General features: G+C 31.9%; 1 protein-coding gene across 1 annotated transcript; it reads left to right on the top strand.

Moving 5' to 3' along the window:
* The first annotated feature begins 2,907 nt into the window (after nt 1-2,907).
* Nucleotides 2,908-16,465, top strand: LOC129919659 (ras association domain-containing protein 10). The gene is made up of 6 exons (XM_056000619.1): nt 2,908-3,655; nt 12,048-12,203; nt 12,338-12,491; nt 12,604-12,734; nt 15,299-15,352; nt 15,445-16,465. Exons 2-6 carry the CDS (start codon nt 12,048-12,050, stop codon nt 16,309-16,311), a joined length of 1,362 nt encoding a protein of 453 aa, XP_055856594.1. The 5' UTR covers nt 2,908-3,655; the 3' UTR covers nt 16,312-16,465.
* Nucleotides 16,466-17,462: the final 997 nt, after the last annotated feature.

The following is a 17,462-nucleotide window of genomic DNA, read 5'->3' on the forward strand; positions in this document are numbered from 1 at the left end:
ACCCGGGACTGTCCCGTATTTCTACAGCTTGTCCCGGGTTTTTATTTAAGAAACCCGGGACGTATAAGTGTCCCGTATTTTGTAATTTGTCCCGTATTTGCACATTCTCTGATTTTTGTATTCAATATTTTAAAAACTTTGTACGGAAAACAAGAAAACAGTGGTTGGAAATTAAATTTTTTCTAGTACGCTGCTGAAGCAAAACGAAAAATTTTCTAAGTCTCCAAAGTAAAAAAAAAACGATTAAAAACTCTCCATATATTCTAGCACAGGTAAGAATTTCGTTGCCTAAGCTGCGTACTGTGCAACGAAAAGCAAAATTTTCGTTTACGATTTCGTTGTGCTGGTTTTTTATGAAAATTTTCGTTTTGCCTCTAATTTTAGGTTTTAGTTTTTTTTTAAATGTTCGTCAATTATTTAGTTCCAGCTTCTGTTTGTCAGGTTAGTACACAAGGAAAAATGTTTTCGAATAAAGAACAACATAATGGAAGAGTAAAGAACCCATATAAGTTTCAAAACATTTAAGGACATGTTAAAAGTTTTCTTAAGGTAGAATTTCAAAACCATTTTTTATATAAAAATGTTAAAAAACAGATCTCCCGATTTTGACTAAAAAATATTTTTTTAGAAGTTATTAACAGACATTATTAAAAAACCATTTTCTTGATTTCTGATTTCGTAAACGACTTAAATGATTTCAACAAAAACGCTCCCAAAAAATCGTTTAGGAAATCTTAATATCAAAAAAAGGAAAACTATGAAAACTCATTTAAAAATATTTTAATTTTTTTTTGAAAAATCAATATTTTCAAAACGATTCAACGAATTTTTTATCCGTCCCGGGTTTGGCTTTCAGAAATATGGTCACCGTAATTATACCAGAAGCCACTTATTTTATATAACAAGTGTTGTAAGTTTTAATTCTTTTCCTACAACATAGTACAAAAGCGGTCTTGCCCCCACTTCCTCTACCAAATTGCTCTGTTAAGAAAAGTGAATACCTTTTATTCATAAACGTAGAAATGTAAAGCAAAAACTGAATTTTTCAACATTGGCAGTTTGATCAATGATTAAGAGTATTTTTTTTTTAAATCCAGTTTCTAAGCATGTTGATAAGTTTTTGGAAGCCAAAATCTTATTTGACTGTGCTAAAAGTAAAACATAAATTTTAAATTCTATTTCAAGTTTGCACATCAGCTCTTTTGTTTCATATGTTCGGTTCATGTTGTTGATCAGAAGATAGAATTTTTTTAAGTTTGTAAACAATTTTTTTGTTGGTCAGGAACAACGAAAAGATTAAACACAATTTTTGAACATCACCACGTTAAGTTCTCGATCCAAAGGACAAGAAAAACTCTCTGATTCATAGAATCAATAAAATCTAAATCTAAAATACGACTTTGTTTCTGACAAATACATCTTTCATTTTCGAAATCACTATCATTTTGTGCATCAAATCAATATCATTCCAAATTGAAAATCAATTTCGTCCATCAAATTACACCAATACAAAAATACTCTACCTACATACTTAAACCTACATTATACGAAATCATTAACTCGCCCCCAACTTTCATGATATAAACTTTAATGCACATATTCTCCTACTACAGAATGACATTTTCCCTAGAATTTAATTTTTATTAAGTATGTGTAGTATATTGTTAACCCAAAAGCACAAACACACACCAACACACACACGAGAACATATTTATATGCTCATGCAATTATTGTGCAGTGAAATATGGAATTGTTTGTTCCTTTATACGCCTCTGCTAGAAGAGAGAGAGCTGTCATCGTTTTATCGTCCCGCGTCCGTTCTTGTCGTCGTCTATGTCATTATGTTTTGGGGAGCGTTCAAAAAAAAACTTCATTGAAAAGAACAACAACAATAAAATATAAAATAAAATAAAAAAAAAAAAAACTGACAGAAAGTGCGCCACCGACCACAATTTATACAATAACACAACAAGAGGCGACATATCCACCATGGATCCAGGATATACAAAATACAACGACGAATGCAATTTTGTTTTATTTTTTTTTGCTTTTTCATTATATTCTTTTAATTTTTCACTTCAATTTCATTCCATTTCTACATTTCTTCATTTCTACCTGTGAGCTCAGTGGAGGACAAAACAGAATGTGCCATCATCGACTGACAGGTGGATTCGTACCGAAATGACCAGGTGGTTTGACGGACCGTGCGGCAAGCAGAGTGACTCGTGCGGTGGACCGTGTAGTCACACCGTCACCTTTTTTTTTTTCTTCCTCCATTCTTCCACTTCTTTTGTTCATTTTTTTTTCTGTGTTTGAAGGTGGAAATGGTATTTTTTTTTTACTCTTTTGGTATAGGTTTTTGGTAGAACCATCATCAGGAACCAGGAAGGAAAAGGGGCATTTTACTTTGGTAGGAATCGGCCGCGGATATTTACCCTCTTCTACACACCCGTAAAGAGTGGTTCGAAGTGCACTCCCTTCCTTCTTTCGTGACCTGCGGCTCTGGGGCATAGGTAAGGTAGTAATGGAGCTACGTTGTTGATGGCGTACACTGGTACTGGTACCTTTTCCGTAGTCGCCGTCAACCACTTGCTTTAGGGGAAGGTTACACTACCTCTACAGACTATAACACATTTACCCATGTGTGATGGCAAAAGTCATTGTATTGGTGGTAATGGTAATAGTAGGAATCGAACAACACAACCGTTTTTTTTTTTTTTCTTTTTTTGTATTTTTTTTTAAGGGCTTGGTTGGTGGAATATATTTTGGCCGTTTGGTTGGTTGGCTACGACGACGATGTCAAAGAATATATTGGTGGAAGTGGCACGGTTCGGTTTGTTGGTGGAAGAAGAAAAGGACTCGTTGTGTTATAGTTCAGCAAATAATTTTTAGTTAGTCATTCGTAGTCAAGGATACAGTGCGTGTCGCCGTAGTAACCTCGAGCATAACAACAAACTAATTCCAATTTTTTCATCGTCCTTCTCCAGATTGGTTATATCAATAGATATATCGTGTCTGAAAGTATATTGTGTTTATTCTATAGCAACGAGAAACTAACTGATTACAACTATAGAAAGGACTAAAAAAAAAAACCCATACAACTCACTCTTGCTCATAACTCTTAAGTTTAGTGCAGAAATCTAAATATACAAGTTTTCTATTATTCATAGTGTTATTTCATTTCCTTTTCTCGACTCGGCTCGAGTTGTTGTTGTTTTTGTTTTTTTGCTCCTGCATTAAGTTCGTGAATATCCTTTTAACAAAATATAGCTGAGTAGTAGTGTGATATCAGCAAGTGGAACAATAACTACTACTTCACTCTACTCCCCAAGGAGCAAACACCGACATCGTCGCCGTCGTCGTTTTGAACCGAATCAGAGTGAAATACTTTTGATTTTAGTTATCGACGTGAGCTTAAAGGATTAACATGGGTCTTCCATAAAAAAAAGAAGAAAAAATACACACTAACAAAAGTTACACACATTGCTGCTGAAGGAAAAAAATTATGATCTTGTGTGGATCAACACACACTTATTTTGAGTTGAAGTGATATTCTCTTTCTGCTTCAAAAACCAAGTTTGCCAAGTTTAAGTGCGAATATATTGATCGGTGATTTTTTTTATCGAAAGGAACTGCTGTTTAAATTATTTTGAAGGTAAGTTTTAGTAAAGATTCTTGAAGGATTGATGAACTTCAAAAAGAAAAGTTTGTTTTTGACCTTTGGTGGACCTTGGCACTGGGAGAATTCACAGTTGTATTGTTTTTGAAATTCTGTGGATCTTTTTGTGCCAAAATTCAACGAAGGAATTTCGTAAACTTCATATTTTATTATATTGGTAGTTGTCAATGTTGTGAGGGCTTGAGAAGGTTTTCTGAAAACATTAGTGTACGAGTAGATATCGATGTTATCGATCTGGAGTAGAGTCATTAATCAAAACCTAAAAAAAACTTTCTGGTATTTCACAAGAAGACTTAAATAGAAATTAAGGAATGGGGGAATGATAAAGTATTTTCAATTAGAGGTTTAGAAATTACGTTGCTCTACACTTTTCTTTATTTCCAACTTCTAAAATTAACTGTCAATATACAAGGATTAACGAAAATAATGGATTTGTACAAATGGCATAAGATTTTTGTTAGCAGAAATTTGAAATTTGACCAAAATGTTGCAGTAGTAAAGACAACTTATTAGTTGTTTTCAAGAGGTTAAATGTGGTTTTATATTTTAAAAAATATAGAAAAATAATATGCGAATTAATGTTAAGCATCTTGAAAACGATTTGGAGGAACCAAGTTATTTTTTTGTTAAGAAGCATATTGGATTGTAAAAAAAAATAATAACTTCTTCAATTCTTTAAAATTTCTGCGTGTCCACAAATAATCTAGATTATTTGTCGAAACGCAGCAATTTTAAAGAATTGAAGAAGCTGATTACTAACTGATGGAAATAAGAGCAGTTTATGTATTCAAATTTGACATTCATAGATTAATTTTATTTCCTAATACATTTGGCTTTAAAAATTTATTAAACAATAGAAAAATTTTACCCAAGTCCGACTTTCCAATAAGAGTTAGTTAAATCTGTAACAATTGACGGAAAGTTAACAAAGTTACAATTAAAAGTGGGTTCTATAAAACAAACTATTTATTGGAGTTAAAATTTTTTAAAACAAAAAAATGTTTGCAAATTATCCTAATTTGGAACTAAAATAGGAGATACAATTTATCATTTTTATTAACTAAAGTCCGAGTATAAAAATTCTCGAATAAATTTAAGTCCACCAAATTTGTAGGATTCTACGTAAACACGGACTTTATATTTAATCTCAAATTGAAAACATAACCTAAAAGATAACCCTTCATCGGAAAGTTAACCCTAATTCAATTTAGGTACTAGCAAGATTTACTATAGATAGTTGATTTAATAACGAATTAATTTGGCACCAAAAAATTGAAACTGAGATTTGGATAAGTTCGGATCACTGAACTTAAAATAAAGCAATTCGAAAAAACAAATGATTTTTGTGAAAAAGAACGCAATAATAGCTCATCACACTTAAAAATATTCGAATAATGAAAAATGAAGCATATTATATTCAAAAGTAATGAAATAACAAAATTATTGCACAGCAATGAACGACAATATAGGTAAGACTGCAGTTTAATGGTATTTTATATAATACCTATCTTCAACAATACAACCTTAATTATACAAGGTGTGTTATTATTTGTAAAGTTATCTGCAATGCAGCTACATTTACATGTAATACGCAGCTGCCGATGAAAACAAAAAAAAAAACAGAAATTGGATTCAACTACCGATAGAATTTTGACAAATTTTAGTTAGTTTCTTGCCGATTAATAGGATAAGTATTGGTTTAATATGAACAAAATTTGGAGGTTCAAATAATGATGCGGAAGTTTAAAAAAGTGTTTTTTTTTTAAATAGCAGCTAATAGGAGTTTTCCTTCAAATAAACAGATACTTAATACACAACAGCAAAGGACATGAATTCAAAAGTTATAATTGAATAAATGTGAATAATCTCTCATTTTGACGGTTTGGACTGCGGCCGGCGAGATTGCCCGATCAAGCAATTCTAGACTCTTTTGTGTGATTTTTTAAAGCCATGAGTTCTTGTCAAAAAAAAAACAATTGTAAGACTTTAAATAAAAATGATCCGAAAAACAAACCAAAGTTTCTTATTCATAAAAAAAATTACGGTCAAAGAACATCGTGTGACATTTTCTGTGTCGACCCGCATGTTCTGATTCCCATTTTATAATTTTCGCCGATATCTTCTAGCTGAATATTATTATATTAATTAAGGTGCTGCTAAAAGAACTTACAAGCAGGGATTTGGTAACATGATATAAGACCTTTTATTGAAACGAAACTTAAATATTGAAGTAGAACATAAACTCTACTCTCTACATTTTTTCTGCATAAACTGTCACATAAGGTTTTATTAAGAACTTAAATTCTTAAGTTTCGATGAAGCAAACGGCTCTTAATGATGTTCACAAACTTGTGATTTGTGTGATTCGGTTTACTTATTAGTTGAATTTTGTATCAAACTGGTTTACTTTCGAAAACGTTGAATGCCACTATTTTTTAACTGATCAATTCTCGTTTGTTAGCTCCTTTTCTTTGAGTGTTTAACAGAAAACCAATTGTGCCCTTAATTATGAAAGTGGACTAAGTCACTCCTAAAAATGCCATCAAATCTAGCCTAAAAATAAATATTACTTATTAGGTATTTAAGGGGTACAGTTTATTTGAAAGCGAAATTCTTCTTTATTCTTCTTGCTCCTCTAGTGATTTCATAAAAGAAATATAGTTTAATCGTTATAAGAAAATTACTATGTAAGTTTTTCTTTAAAGAATGCAAAAAGAATAACTGGACTCAAATTTACTTCCTCATGAAGTTTTGAAATGAATTGGTTGCTAGAAATAAAAAAAAAAACTTTCTTATCGATCCCTACATTCACATTGTGTGTTTTTGGCCGATACCTGCCAACTACCATGTATTTCATGGTTGCCAGATGTGTTTTTTTTTTCTTTTGTGGAGATTTTAAAAAACTGTATTAGATCTAGAACTAAAATAAGCATTAAGAATATATGCCATACTATTAAAATTGCTTCCAATTTTATAAATAAAGTGAAGGCGGTAAGTTATGTCATTAAAGGATTTAAAAAAAAAAAATAATAACGGCCATTCCATTTGCATATTTAGGACATTTTCACGCCTATTATTCAGTTTATCTCGGTGAAGAAGCAATACTTTTTCTTGAAAATTGGTGGGTCTTAAGGGCTCATGATAAAGTTGAAGTTGTAGAAGTTTCAAACTAATTCAAAATAGCTAAATTATTAACAGGCAAAGGCGGTAACGCAGAAGAATTGTACGCGTCTTCTCCGTTACCGCTTTATCTGTAAATAATTTGTTAACGTTTAATTAGTTTTTCGTGAAACTTCTAGAACATCAACTTTATCATGAGCCCTTAAGACCTACCAAGTTTCAAGAAAAAAGATTGCTTCCTCAACTAGATAAACTGGAAACAAGGTCAATATGTCTTCTCCGTTACTTTGGAATGGCGGATAACTAAAACGCTTTATAAAAGTGATTTAAGTACAAATTTTATACTTTTTTAGATGCTGTTTGTAAAGATAAATTTTGATACAATTATATGACATTATATAGGGCTGAATTCGAACATTAAAAAAAAAAAGAATTACAGTTTAAGTAAGCAAAAGTATACTACCTACTAACCTTTTGAGGGTTTGTTAGGCGCATTAATATAGTATTAAATCAGCAATTTAAACCAAATGTTTTTTGTGCAATAGTTGCATTGACCGGATTTAAGCACTTTGATATCATTCCATGAAAAGTAAATAATTCACTAGTTATAAGATAACAAAGAAACTATTAACTTTAAAAAAAGTTTTTATTTTTTTTTCTAACAACTTAAGAATTCTATAAGTTATTGATACAAGTATTTTTTAAAGTGTTTGAATCTTCTTCATTCAAGTGTAAAGAAAAGTTAAAAACAAAGTCAATTTTATTGATTTTTGGATTCTTTTACGAACTTATATTAGTAAGATAAATAGTAATAACAGAAGTATTAATTTCTAAATTACTTAAGAAGTAAAATTGTAATTTACATTAATGCCCTCTTTTAAAATGCCCACCATGTCTAAAAACTATCAAATCATTTCAATATATGTAAATTTTCTTCTAGTTCAAGACCTCACTAAAGTTAAAGAACTTCACTATTTCAATGCCAACTCAATCGAAAGTCTCATTTAAAAACCATTAACGCCCAAGTCCTATTAACCTTTAGAAAAGTACCTAGACATAAAAAGAAAATTGACACCCACTATTGTCTGACTATAACTCGTTTATGGATAAAAATAAAACAATATAAACTACACACTTACTTTTATACAAAAGTATAAAAAGTCGCTTATTAAAGGTTTTCCTTTAATTTTCTCCCTACTACCACTATTTCACATTACCCTAGTGATATAATTAAATTTTCATTAAAAATCTCGCCCACCTTGTCATTCAATCATTGTCTTCATCCCTTACACCCCCGCTTTGTATGTATACAATATTGCCACCAAACAACAAAAAACAAACAAAATATATACAACAAATTTATTTAACAGCAAATTAACTCTCCGTTTGAACGAAATAATCAGTAGAAAAAAAAAGGTCCTTCGAAAAAATTCTTTTGGGGTATTACACTCAGCCATTTTGTTTTTTTTTTTTTTTTTCCTAATATTTCTGTAATGTATGCATATTGCATATATGCTAGGTTGGCTAGGTTTGGAATGTGTTGTGGCAATCATGGCTGCCTAGCTGCTGATGATGATGATGATTGTATAGTAAAAAAAAAAAAAAAGAAAAAAAGGACTCTAACATCGCTGCAGATAGGACAAATGCGATAAGAGTGTAATAAAAAAATGCATTTCTACCTTTCGAAAAGGAAGACAGAAACACCCTACCACCGCACCATTCCAATTTCAGGCGGCACAAACATCAGAGAATAGTTATCGCCGCATAGAAGGTATATGGCCACTTGCCATGCAACAAACAGGATATAGACAAAACAGGATACCAGATACCAGAGAGAGAGGGTGGAAGTGGAAGTTGAGTTTTTTTACGGACAGTTACCGCATCAGGAAATTCAAAAGTAAAGGTTGGGTTCTTTAACATTTATTTTTACCTCGATTGTGGGCGTCCAGGTCTTCAGGATAGGACTGATGCATTTTGTGGTGTAAGGTAAAAAAAGAATATTACACAAAAGTGTATTGGTGTAACGTTTGCCTTCTTATTACATTTAGGTACCACATTTTACAAAAAGCTCGTTTTGGTTTTTGATAGAGACCAAACACTAGGTCGGTCTTTAAATGCAATTTATAAAATTTTAGACCACAAAACATCAAAATACCGAGCACGAGTACATGAAAAGCAAAAAGGACGAAGAAACACTAATGGTATAGGCAATCTAAAGGACATGGCACAACATCAAGGATATATTCAAAGTGAAGAGAAGGTGTCTTTATTTTTCAATACAAATTGCTTTACCTGTTAGGAAGGAAGGAGTAGGTGTATGGTTTTGTTGCGAAGCAACGTATACAAGTGGGGACGATGGTAGAGGGAGCTGCTAGCTGCTACATGCAAAGTTTTATTTGAATCAGGATTTGACGTGAGTTGTAAACAATGGAAACAGAGAAAAGATTTGATTAAGTGGGTAGATATAGGTTTTAGATTACATTTTGAATTGTTGTTGTGTAGTATAATGTTAAGTCGAAGTACGAGTATGTTGGGAGGCAGAAAACAAAAATGATTGATCGATATAGCTACCACCTAAAGGCTACTCAATTTGTTTTTTAGTTATGGTTATTGTTGATGTTGTTTTTTTTTTTATATAGGTATGTTTTGTATGAAAAGGATTTGAATTAATTTTCTATACCGTGAATTTGTTTATTCAAAAAACAACGAAATCATATTCACACATCTACACAAAATAATTAGAATAATGAAATCAAAAGGTTATTTGTTTTTTGAAAAATTAATTTTACGATTTTATTATTAGATAAAAAACAGGGAATATGTCATGAAACTGTTGGCTTTAATCCAAATAATGAGTCACAACTTTTTAAGTCATTCTGACATGGAACTCTTTGAAAAATGTCAAATTTATTGCACGCAGACAGGATTGAATACAGATTAACTCCAACACAAGGACACTTATCCCCCGTCCTCTCAGAAGGTGCCTCTGGACATACATGCCTTTCAAACTGTTGAATCTTAGAAAAAATTTATTATTCTCGAATGAGATTGAACGGTTTAACTATCAATATCAATAACTTTGCGTTGATGCAAATTATCGATAAAAGAACATCAGCAAAAATACAAAAATCTTAAGTTACTAACCGGGCGCCAAATTTTCAACAGAGAAACGAAATATGTGTATTATCCCGAATCATCGCATTTCAATGTAGAAAAAAAAACAACAACAACCAAAACAAAAGTCTATTTTCAGCACATAATGGGACATTTTAACGTATTTATTATCTGTCGTTTTTTTTTTTCTTTCTTCTAGAATTGCTGTTGTTCTTAACCTCATCGAAAAAGAAAATAACTTTTCGAAGTAGAATTTGATATCTAGCTAAAAACTGCAATTAATATTCTAGCTAAATATTTTTTGGAGCTTAAATATATAAATAGTATCTGCGTTCCTGTGAAGGTGGTAGGATTACTATATACGATTCACTCCCCGGGACTCTACTCGATCAAATCAAATTTCAATCCGTGAACTACCCGGGATGAACTGTATATTTATCGATCCGAAAATAGGAAATCTGACAAAAGAGACTCACAATCCCGCTGTATCTAGCAGATTTTATATGGGTTCTGCTAGATGGGTCCTCCTAAATGACAGCGAAATGCCCAAGAAAGGAAAGTCAAAATAAATTTGTAGAGAGTTCCCTCAAATTCCGGGCGAAGTTGTAATCTTTTTGGGTACACTGCTCCCGAAATTAATATGGTCCAAAGTCAGCGTATACAATTTTTAATCATAACGAAACTCTTTGCTCCTGAAAAGTTTATGCTCATGGACTGATGTCGTTTCTGAAATAAACGATTCAATTTATAAGTCTTCTTTAGGGGTCTCCGCAACCAGAAAAAAAGAGAAATTTCCGCATCTGTCAAACAAAGCCATGACTTTTTATTATTCTTATTAAAGTTCTACCTGTTTCATTGGAAAAAAATAGTACGTATACACCCCCGTGAACACAAGTTTGTGTAAATGTTTCCTCTTAATTCGGTGGTATATCTTATTCTCAGGTTTCATACATGTAAAAATAGCCAAGTTTAAACCGCAGCTAATACGAAGAAATCGGTGAGTTAAGACTTAAACCACAGATGAACTATTGGTTTTTATAACTGATCCCAACTTATCGATATCCACTTATACAGTTTTTTCTTTCAAAATAACAAATTTCACCTATGTACGTTAATGTGAAGACTCTGACTTTTGTGAATAAACGAATAATCGTAAAATTGGCGTCAAAAAACTATTGCATTGATTTCCTTCAAGGGTTTGTTAGAAAATAGCAGCTTTAGACTTCACTTCGGTTTAACAAGTTACCATTCTAATTTTTTTTTTTTGCGTGGAAATCTCAGAGCTAAATCACAAAGCTCCTATAAACGCACTATAAACTTCAATTTGTTAACACTGAACGAATAAGATCTTTATTGAATTTCAATGAGGTAGACACATAAATGTGGTTCGACCATTAAATTTTCATATTTCGTTCGTCTTTAAAAAGCCGTGTTTTCTTGAAACTTTGAAACCCATAAAAATTTAACTCACATTCCAACAACAATAACTTACTAAGAATTACTCCACTTTTTTTCTTCCAGTAGAAATTAGTTAAAATATAAATGGTTTGGAACATTTTAAAACTGTGGAACATTAATACAAAAAATTATTTAAAATCAGATTGGCCACATAATTTTTAATGTGTTACAATTTTGCTTCTATAAAGATTGAAAGAAACCAAAGCACCATCTGTAAGGCCTTATAGAAGCAAAATTGTTAGTCGGGGTATTTTTACTTTTGTGAGATAGTGTGGAAGCACTGCAAAAAACCTTAAGGCCGGTATTTACGTAGTGGTTTTTAGCTGCTGTTCCATAATAAATTGTTTTCCAGCCAAAGAAAGCCCTTGCCAACTAACAATTTCGCTTCTATAAAGCTTTATAGAAGCAAATAAGCATGTATAAAGCTTTACAGATGCAAAATTGTTAATCGGGTTTGTCGTGTTTAAAATTCCTAAATAATTGTTTTTAGTACCAAACATTTGCATTTTTACAACGAAAAACCTTACTCTTGCCTGAACAACATTGTATTTTTTTTTATTTACGTCAAAATTAGTTACTTAATTACACTTGATATGCATTTTTACATGCACATTTTTTTGTGGCCCTTATTAACTCAACGATTTAATGTTTGTTTTTCTCCTTTTTTTATTTCTAGATGGCGCCACACAATTCAACTTTAATTGACGAGAACTTGAGCGGATTTCCGTCTTCGTTAGAATTGCGTCATTACAGTCCAATTTTACGACCTGAAACAACTGACATAAATAGACGTAATCGAGCTATTTCAATTCATGGATCAATTAGTACTTTGGTAAGAGTCATATAGTTACAGTTTTATGTGTTCTTTTTTTACTGCAATCAATGCAACAAAAAAAATCACAAAACGTTAAAAATCTTAACGACAATTTATATTTATACATTGTTTTGTATATGTTGTTGAAACAGGAACAAGGAAATAAAGAAATACCAATTTGGGTAAAAGATAAGCCCCGTTATGTTGCCGGTGTTACCACTCGCACAACTTGCAATGACATTATCAAAGCTTTGATTGATGATGAAGTGAATAATGGAAATTATGCCTCCAACAACAATTGTCGAGGTTAGAAATTATAACCCCTCTGTTTTGCATAAACGTTATACTAACAAAAAAGTATTTTTTTTCTCTCTCTTTCTCTTTTGGTTCATTGGACGTTTTGTTTCATTTCCTGCAGATGGCGTTGTTGAATCGCGTGACTACAGTGATTATGTTATAACTGAATGTTGGCGCGGTGTCGAGCGTAGCTACGAAGGCAACATGACTATTTTGCCCGTTTGGAAAGCATGGAGTCGTGTACACAATGAGGTAATATATATTTTTTAATCCTAGCTGACTTGCTAGGCGTATAACCGTGTGATATGGTGTCCTAGAGAGAGCTCCCTGTTTTTCGTTTTTTGTTTTATTTCTTTTTTGTTTGATTGCATAAGAATTATAATAACAATGACGAGGTGATGTCGTGAGGTTGTGTTTTTGTATGTATATTACAACTATAGCGTTGGTTTTTTTAAGATTCGCGTGTGGCGCCAGAAAGTCCGCTCGAACTATGGGGTAAATGTTTTTTTTTTTTTTTTTTCATTTTTGTGTTGGGTGCGGGTTCAGAGACTTAGTTTCCGCTTTTTTTCTAGATTAGTCATCGATCGATTAATTTGTTAGTTTTTTTTTTTTTCGTTTGTTTCTTTGATGTTAAAGTTTAATTGAACATTTCATTTTTATGGGAAATTTATTCCATTAGTAGGTACTTTTGACTCTAATCATATGGAAATTTGAGGTTAAGTTCTCTTTTTTTATTTCAAGCAGGGGTACATATATGCTGCTATACAATTGTTTTATTTGAATAAATCGGAAATTTTCATTTTAATTGTTAAAGCAACACTCAAGTGCACCTTTGTGTAAAGAGAATTGAAGGATAATTTTAGTGTCATTAAATAGAGTGGTTTTGTTTGATTGTTGATACAATATTAGGCTTTTATTGTACTTTTTTTCTTTCACTAAATAAGCTTAAGCGATAACGGGGATAATGACGTTGACAAGACAATAGGCTAGTTTAAACTAATTACATTGGTTGGGAGGTATTCCCAAAATAGAATTTTGGTTCTTTAAAGCTTTACAGATGCTTTCTTTTAGCTTCTATAAAGCTGTATAGAAGCAAAATTGTTAGTTGGGTTGACAGATGGACCATGTATTTGACAGGAGATATTTGAAATGCGTTTCTTTTTGTGACAGCAAAGGGAATAGAACTGATATTTTATAATAGTGAATGAAATAAGTAGACTAAAGTTATTGACGCTTGTGGTGCCTACCGCTGATCCAGTAGCTATTGAGTGTAACTTAAAGCTTAAAGTAACCTTTACCAGTTCGCTAGCCGCCAATAGCAGCGTTTCTTTAAAGGTTGAGTACTCATAAGTAGAAATCTATTACTAGAAAATACACGTTCTTATCTAGGTTGTTGTACTAGATCTACAAATCATCTACACGAACCAAAGCTGCTTATAAAAACACTTTGCTTTGGAACTCATGAGTAGATGATCTAGTACATTTGCCCTCAAAAAACTCATCCTCTTCTGCCCGAGTAGATGTGAACTGCATTGATTTCGCTGAAAGTGCGTTCCATTGAAAATCGCTAGTAAACTACTATTTGTTACAAAATCCGGATCGGTAGAACTTTTGTCACGTTAAGAGAACTCTTAGTCGTTGCTGTTTTCTAACAAAAATTAAAGTATTTAGCGTTGACAGTCGGTGATTAAAAATACAACTAGGCTCGCACTTCCAGGAATCTCATTTTCGCTTAATCAAAGAAGATACCAACTATCAACTTAGCTCCTATAATGATCCAGAGAAGATTCTTGTCATGAATAATTTAATTACGCCTATCATTATGTAACCATTTACTGTTGATTTCGCACTGTAAGTTGTACGGGAACGTTATATGTAGGTTTAAAAAGCAATTTGCCTTCAAAAATTTGAAGAAAAGTTGTAAGTTGATACTATCCGTGTTTAAGGTGAAATCGTAATAAAATATGAGCGTTCAGATAATTTTACTCGTTTGAGTTTGCTTTGGAAACTTATGTAAACCGCGTTCCGTAAAATGCAGCCACAGTGACAAAACTATCTTTCTTTTCATCGGTCCGGAAGAGCCATTTTATTTTTCTATTTCATCTGTTATTGTATAACACTTTCTTGACTGTCAAATATAACTTCATCTTTTAACCAAATAGAAAAATACCCCGATCTCGTACATTCAAAAACCTTAAACTGACATTTGAATTACAATTACAAAAATCTTCTTAGCAATTCATTAAAATCTACAGATACTGTCAAAATTTAAAAAAGTAGCTTTAAAACCTCGCATTTATCAGTTTCGGACAAGTAATGACTGTCACTTTTGAACATGACGTTTGATTAAAAAGTACTAGAATGTTGATAAGAACATATATAGTTTATTTGAGTGCAGGAGCTAAAATCAAGAATTTAACAAGCAGTAATATCAAAATGCATCTTCAGAAAAATTGATGATATTTAAATTTACGTACAATGTCAAGGGTTCATAAAAAAAGTAAAGAAGGTGTTGCACTTTCCCTCTGTACTACTTAGTCAATTAATATAACAATTTTAAGTTTATCTCACACCAAGGAAGACCGACGATAAAAAACGCAATCGACATCGTATCTGTATAAAAAAAATTTCTCATATGAACGTCGACGTTCCGGCTTGGAATTTTGTTCATACAAAACGCATGCAGTAACGTTTTTTTGTCGTCAATCATCGTTGTGTGGGACAGCCTATTTTAAAATTTAGTACCTACCTACAATTATTCTATATTTAGTACAAAAATACAATCGATTTAATAAATGAATTCGTTTTAATTGTAGATTCGTTTATCACTCAAACGACAATCTGAAGTTGCGACACTCTCCGATAAAAAGGTAAAAAATAAAATAAAATTTATCCCACATCACATGCAAAAGAAACATTAACAAAAAAATCAATTTATTATCTATCCCTATGTTCATTGCAGACAATATCCCGCAGAGCTCTGACGTCAATTCGAAAATATATCAATAAACTATTGAAATTATTAACACGAAAGAAAAAAAAGTCTTCCGATAAAAATACACAACAACCAAGGACAAATACAAAAAATGACAATAAATCGTCGAAAAATTGTCGTCATGACATCGACAAAAATGACAGTGATGAAGTTGTTGATGAGTTAATTTTCGTCATTCTCCCCGATAAGCAATATGATAACCAAACTATTACATCAAAAGCAAATGAGGAGCGTCGATTGAAAGAAAAACTCTTTCGACTGTCAGAGCCAAGATCAAAGAAAAAACGTAGTAGCAATAGTAGTAGTTCTTCCAAACGTCAACGTACTCCAATGAAAATTGGAAAACCTATCGATCATCATAATCGTAGAAGACGAGATATGCCAATTCGAAGTTTACTTCGAAATCAAATAGCACAAAAGACATCCGAAATGGATCAGCTTTTTAGCATCGAATCACATTTGATGAAACAACTGTCAAACAAATGTCAACAGTTTAAATTACAAAATGAAATGTACACAAAACAGGATCATCAGTTGGAAATGTCAATTGGACAGATTCAAAATAGTATTGAAGCTTATGCTGAGGAGATATTAAAAACTGAGAGAGAACTTTTGGAGATTAAAAATGAAATCAAACATGACATTTCTATAATAAATAATTTAAAAAGAATGACATATGAACAGTCGAGGGATGTTGTAGTGAATAAAAAAACACCCAGTACTTGGAATGCACCAAAAGTAAAAGATGTTATCGAAGTTTCAGATCAGAAGCAGATGCAATTTGTAGATAATATTTATGAATTTTGCGATAATAATGCCAGTATGTTAGTTTAAATTAAAGTAGAGTTTACAGTTTTCAAGAACGAAAATATTACAGGGTGTTTTTTTTCACCACATCTTTGTATGCTATAAGAACCTTTTGTCAAACTGTAAGCTGTGCTTAATTTATCAAAAGTTTATGTTTTTAAGTTTGCCAAAATTGTCAAAAAACTATTAAGATTTGTAAATTTTACATATCTATATTTTATATATATTTTATACAAGCTGTTATTTTTAATAAATACTTTTTATAGTATGCGTATTCATTTGACATATCAAAAAATTGAGTTTTCTTAAGCCTAGATAAACAGACCAAATGTCCCTCTCACCGATTTTTCTTTTGGTTTTTTTTTATGTTGTCAAAACTCAAAAACATCTGTCAATTAACTAGATTCTAATTTGTGTAGTACGTTAGTTCTTAGCTGCCCAGATAAAACTGAACACAAAATTGCGTATATAGGCCTTGCAAATTACTTTACAAAACTTATCATCGCATTTTATACGATTTTGTTGTTTTAGAAAACAGAAACGTAAGTTGAGCTACTGGGTTCTTATTTATTTATCCAAGTACAACTTGTGTGACAAGTGGGATATAAGTGTGACATGTGCGACATCCGACATGTGTGACATGGATGAAATGTGCGACGTGTACAAAATGGCGACATGGCATCACTTTTGAGAAATGACGAGTGTCACTTTTGACAAATGAAGCACATCACTTTTGAAAATGGCACGCATCACTTTTAAAAATGACGCACGTTACTTTTGAAAAATGAACAAATAACACTTTCTGTTCTTTTTGAGGATATTTTCCCGACTAACAATTTTTCTTCTATAAAGCTTTACAGGTGCTATAGTTGCTTCTGTAAAGCTTTAGAGAAGCAAAATTGTTTGTAGGGTTTGCCGGAGTCTGGCTCCAAAGGAGTGATAAAATCGTTGACTTTTTTATTTTAATGGGTTTATCGGACTTTTACAGGTATAAAATTAAACATGAGCTGAATCTTCTTTGGATTTGTAGCAAAATTGTCAGTTGGGGTATTTTGCAGCTAATTTAAAAGTAGACATTTCTTTAACAATACAAGCTACAGCACTCAGGCCTGCCAAAGGTTAAGCACGTGTTACACTTAGCCGATTGCATATTTTACTTTTCAAGTCAGTGATAAATC

The sequence above is a fragment of the Episyrphus balteatus genome, chromosome 4, assembly GCF_945859705.1.
Source record: "Episyrphus balteatus chromosome 4, idEpiBalt1.1, whole genome shotgun sequence".
NCBI lineage: Eukaryota > Metazoa > Arthropoda > Insecta > Diptera > Syrphidae > Episyrphus > Episyrphus balteatus.

Excerpts from the sequence above, each read along its gene's own strand:
- LOC129919659 (XM_056000619.1), top strand. The coding sequence starts at position 12,048 with ATGGCGCCACACAATTCAACTTTAATTGACGAGAACTTGAGCGGATTT. Across the intron at positions 12,492-12,603 it reads CTCCAACAACAATTGTCGAG|ATGGCGTTGTTGAATCGCGT; the intron begins GTTAGAAATTAT and ends CATTTCCTGCAG. Across the intron at positions 12,735-15,298 it reads GGAGTCGTGTACACAATGAG|ATTCGTTTATCACTCAAACG; the intron begins GTAATATATATT and ends TTTTAATTGTAG.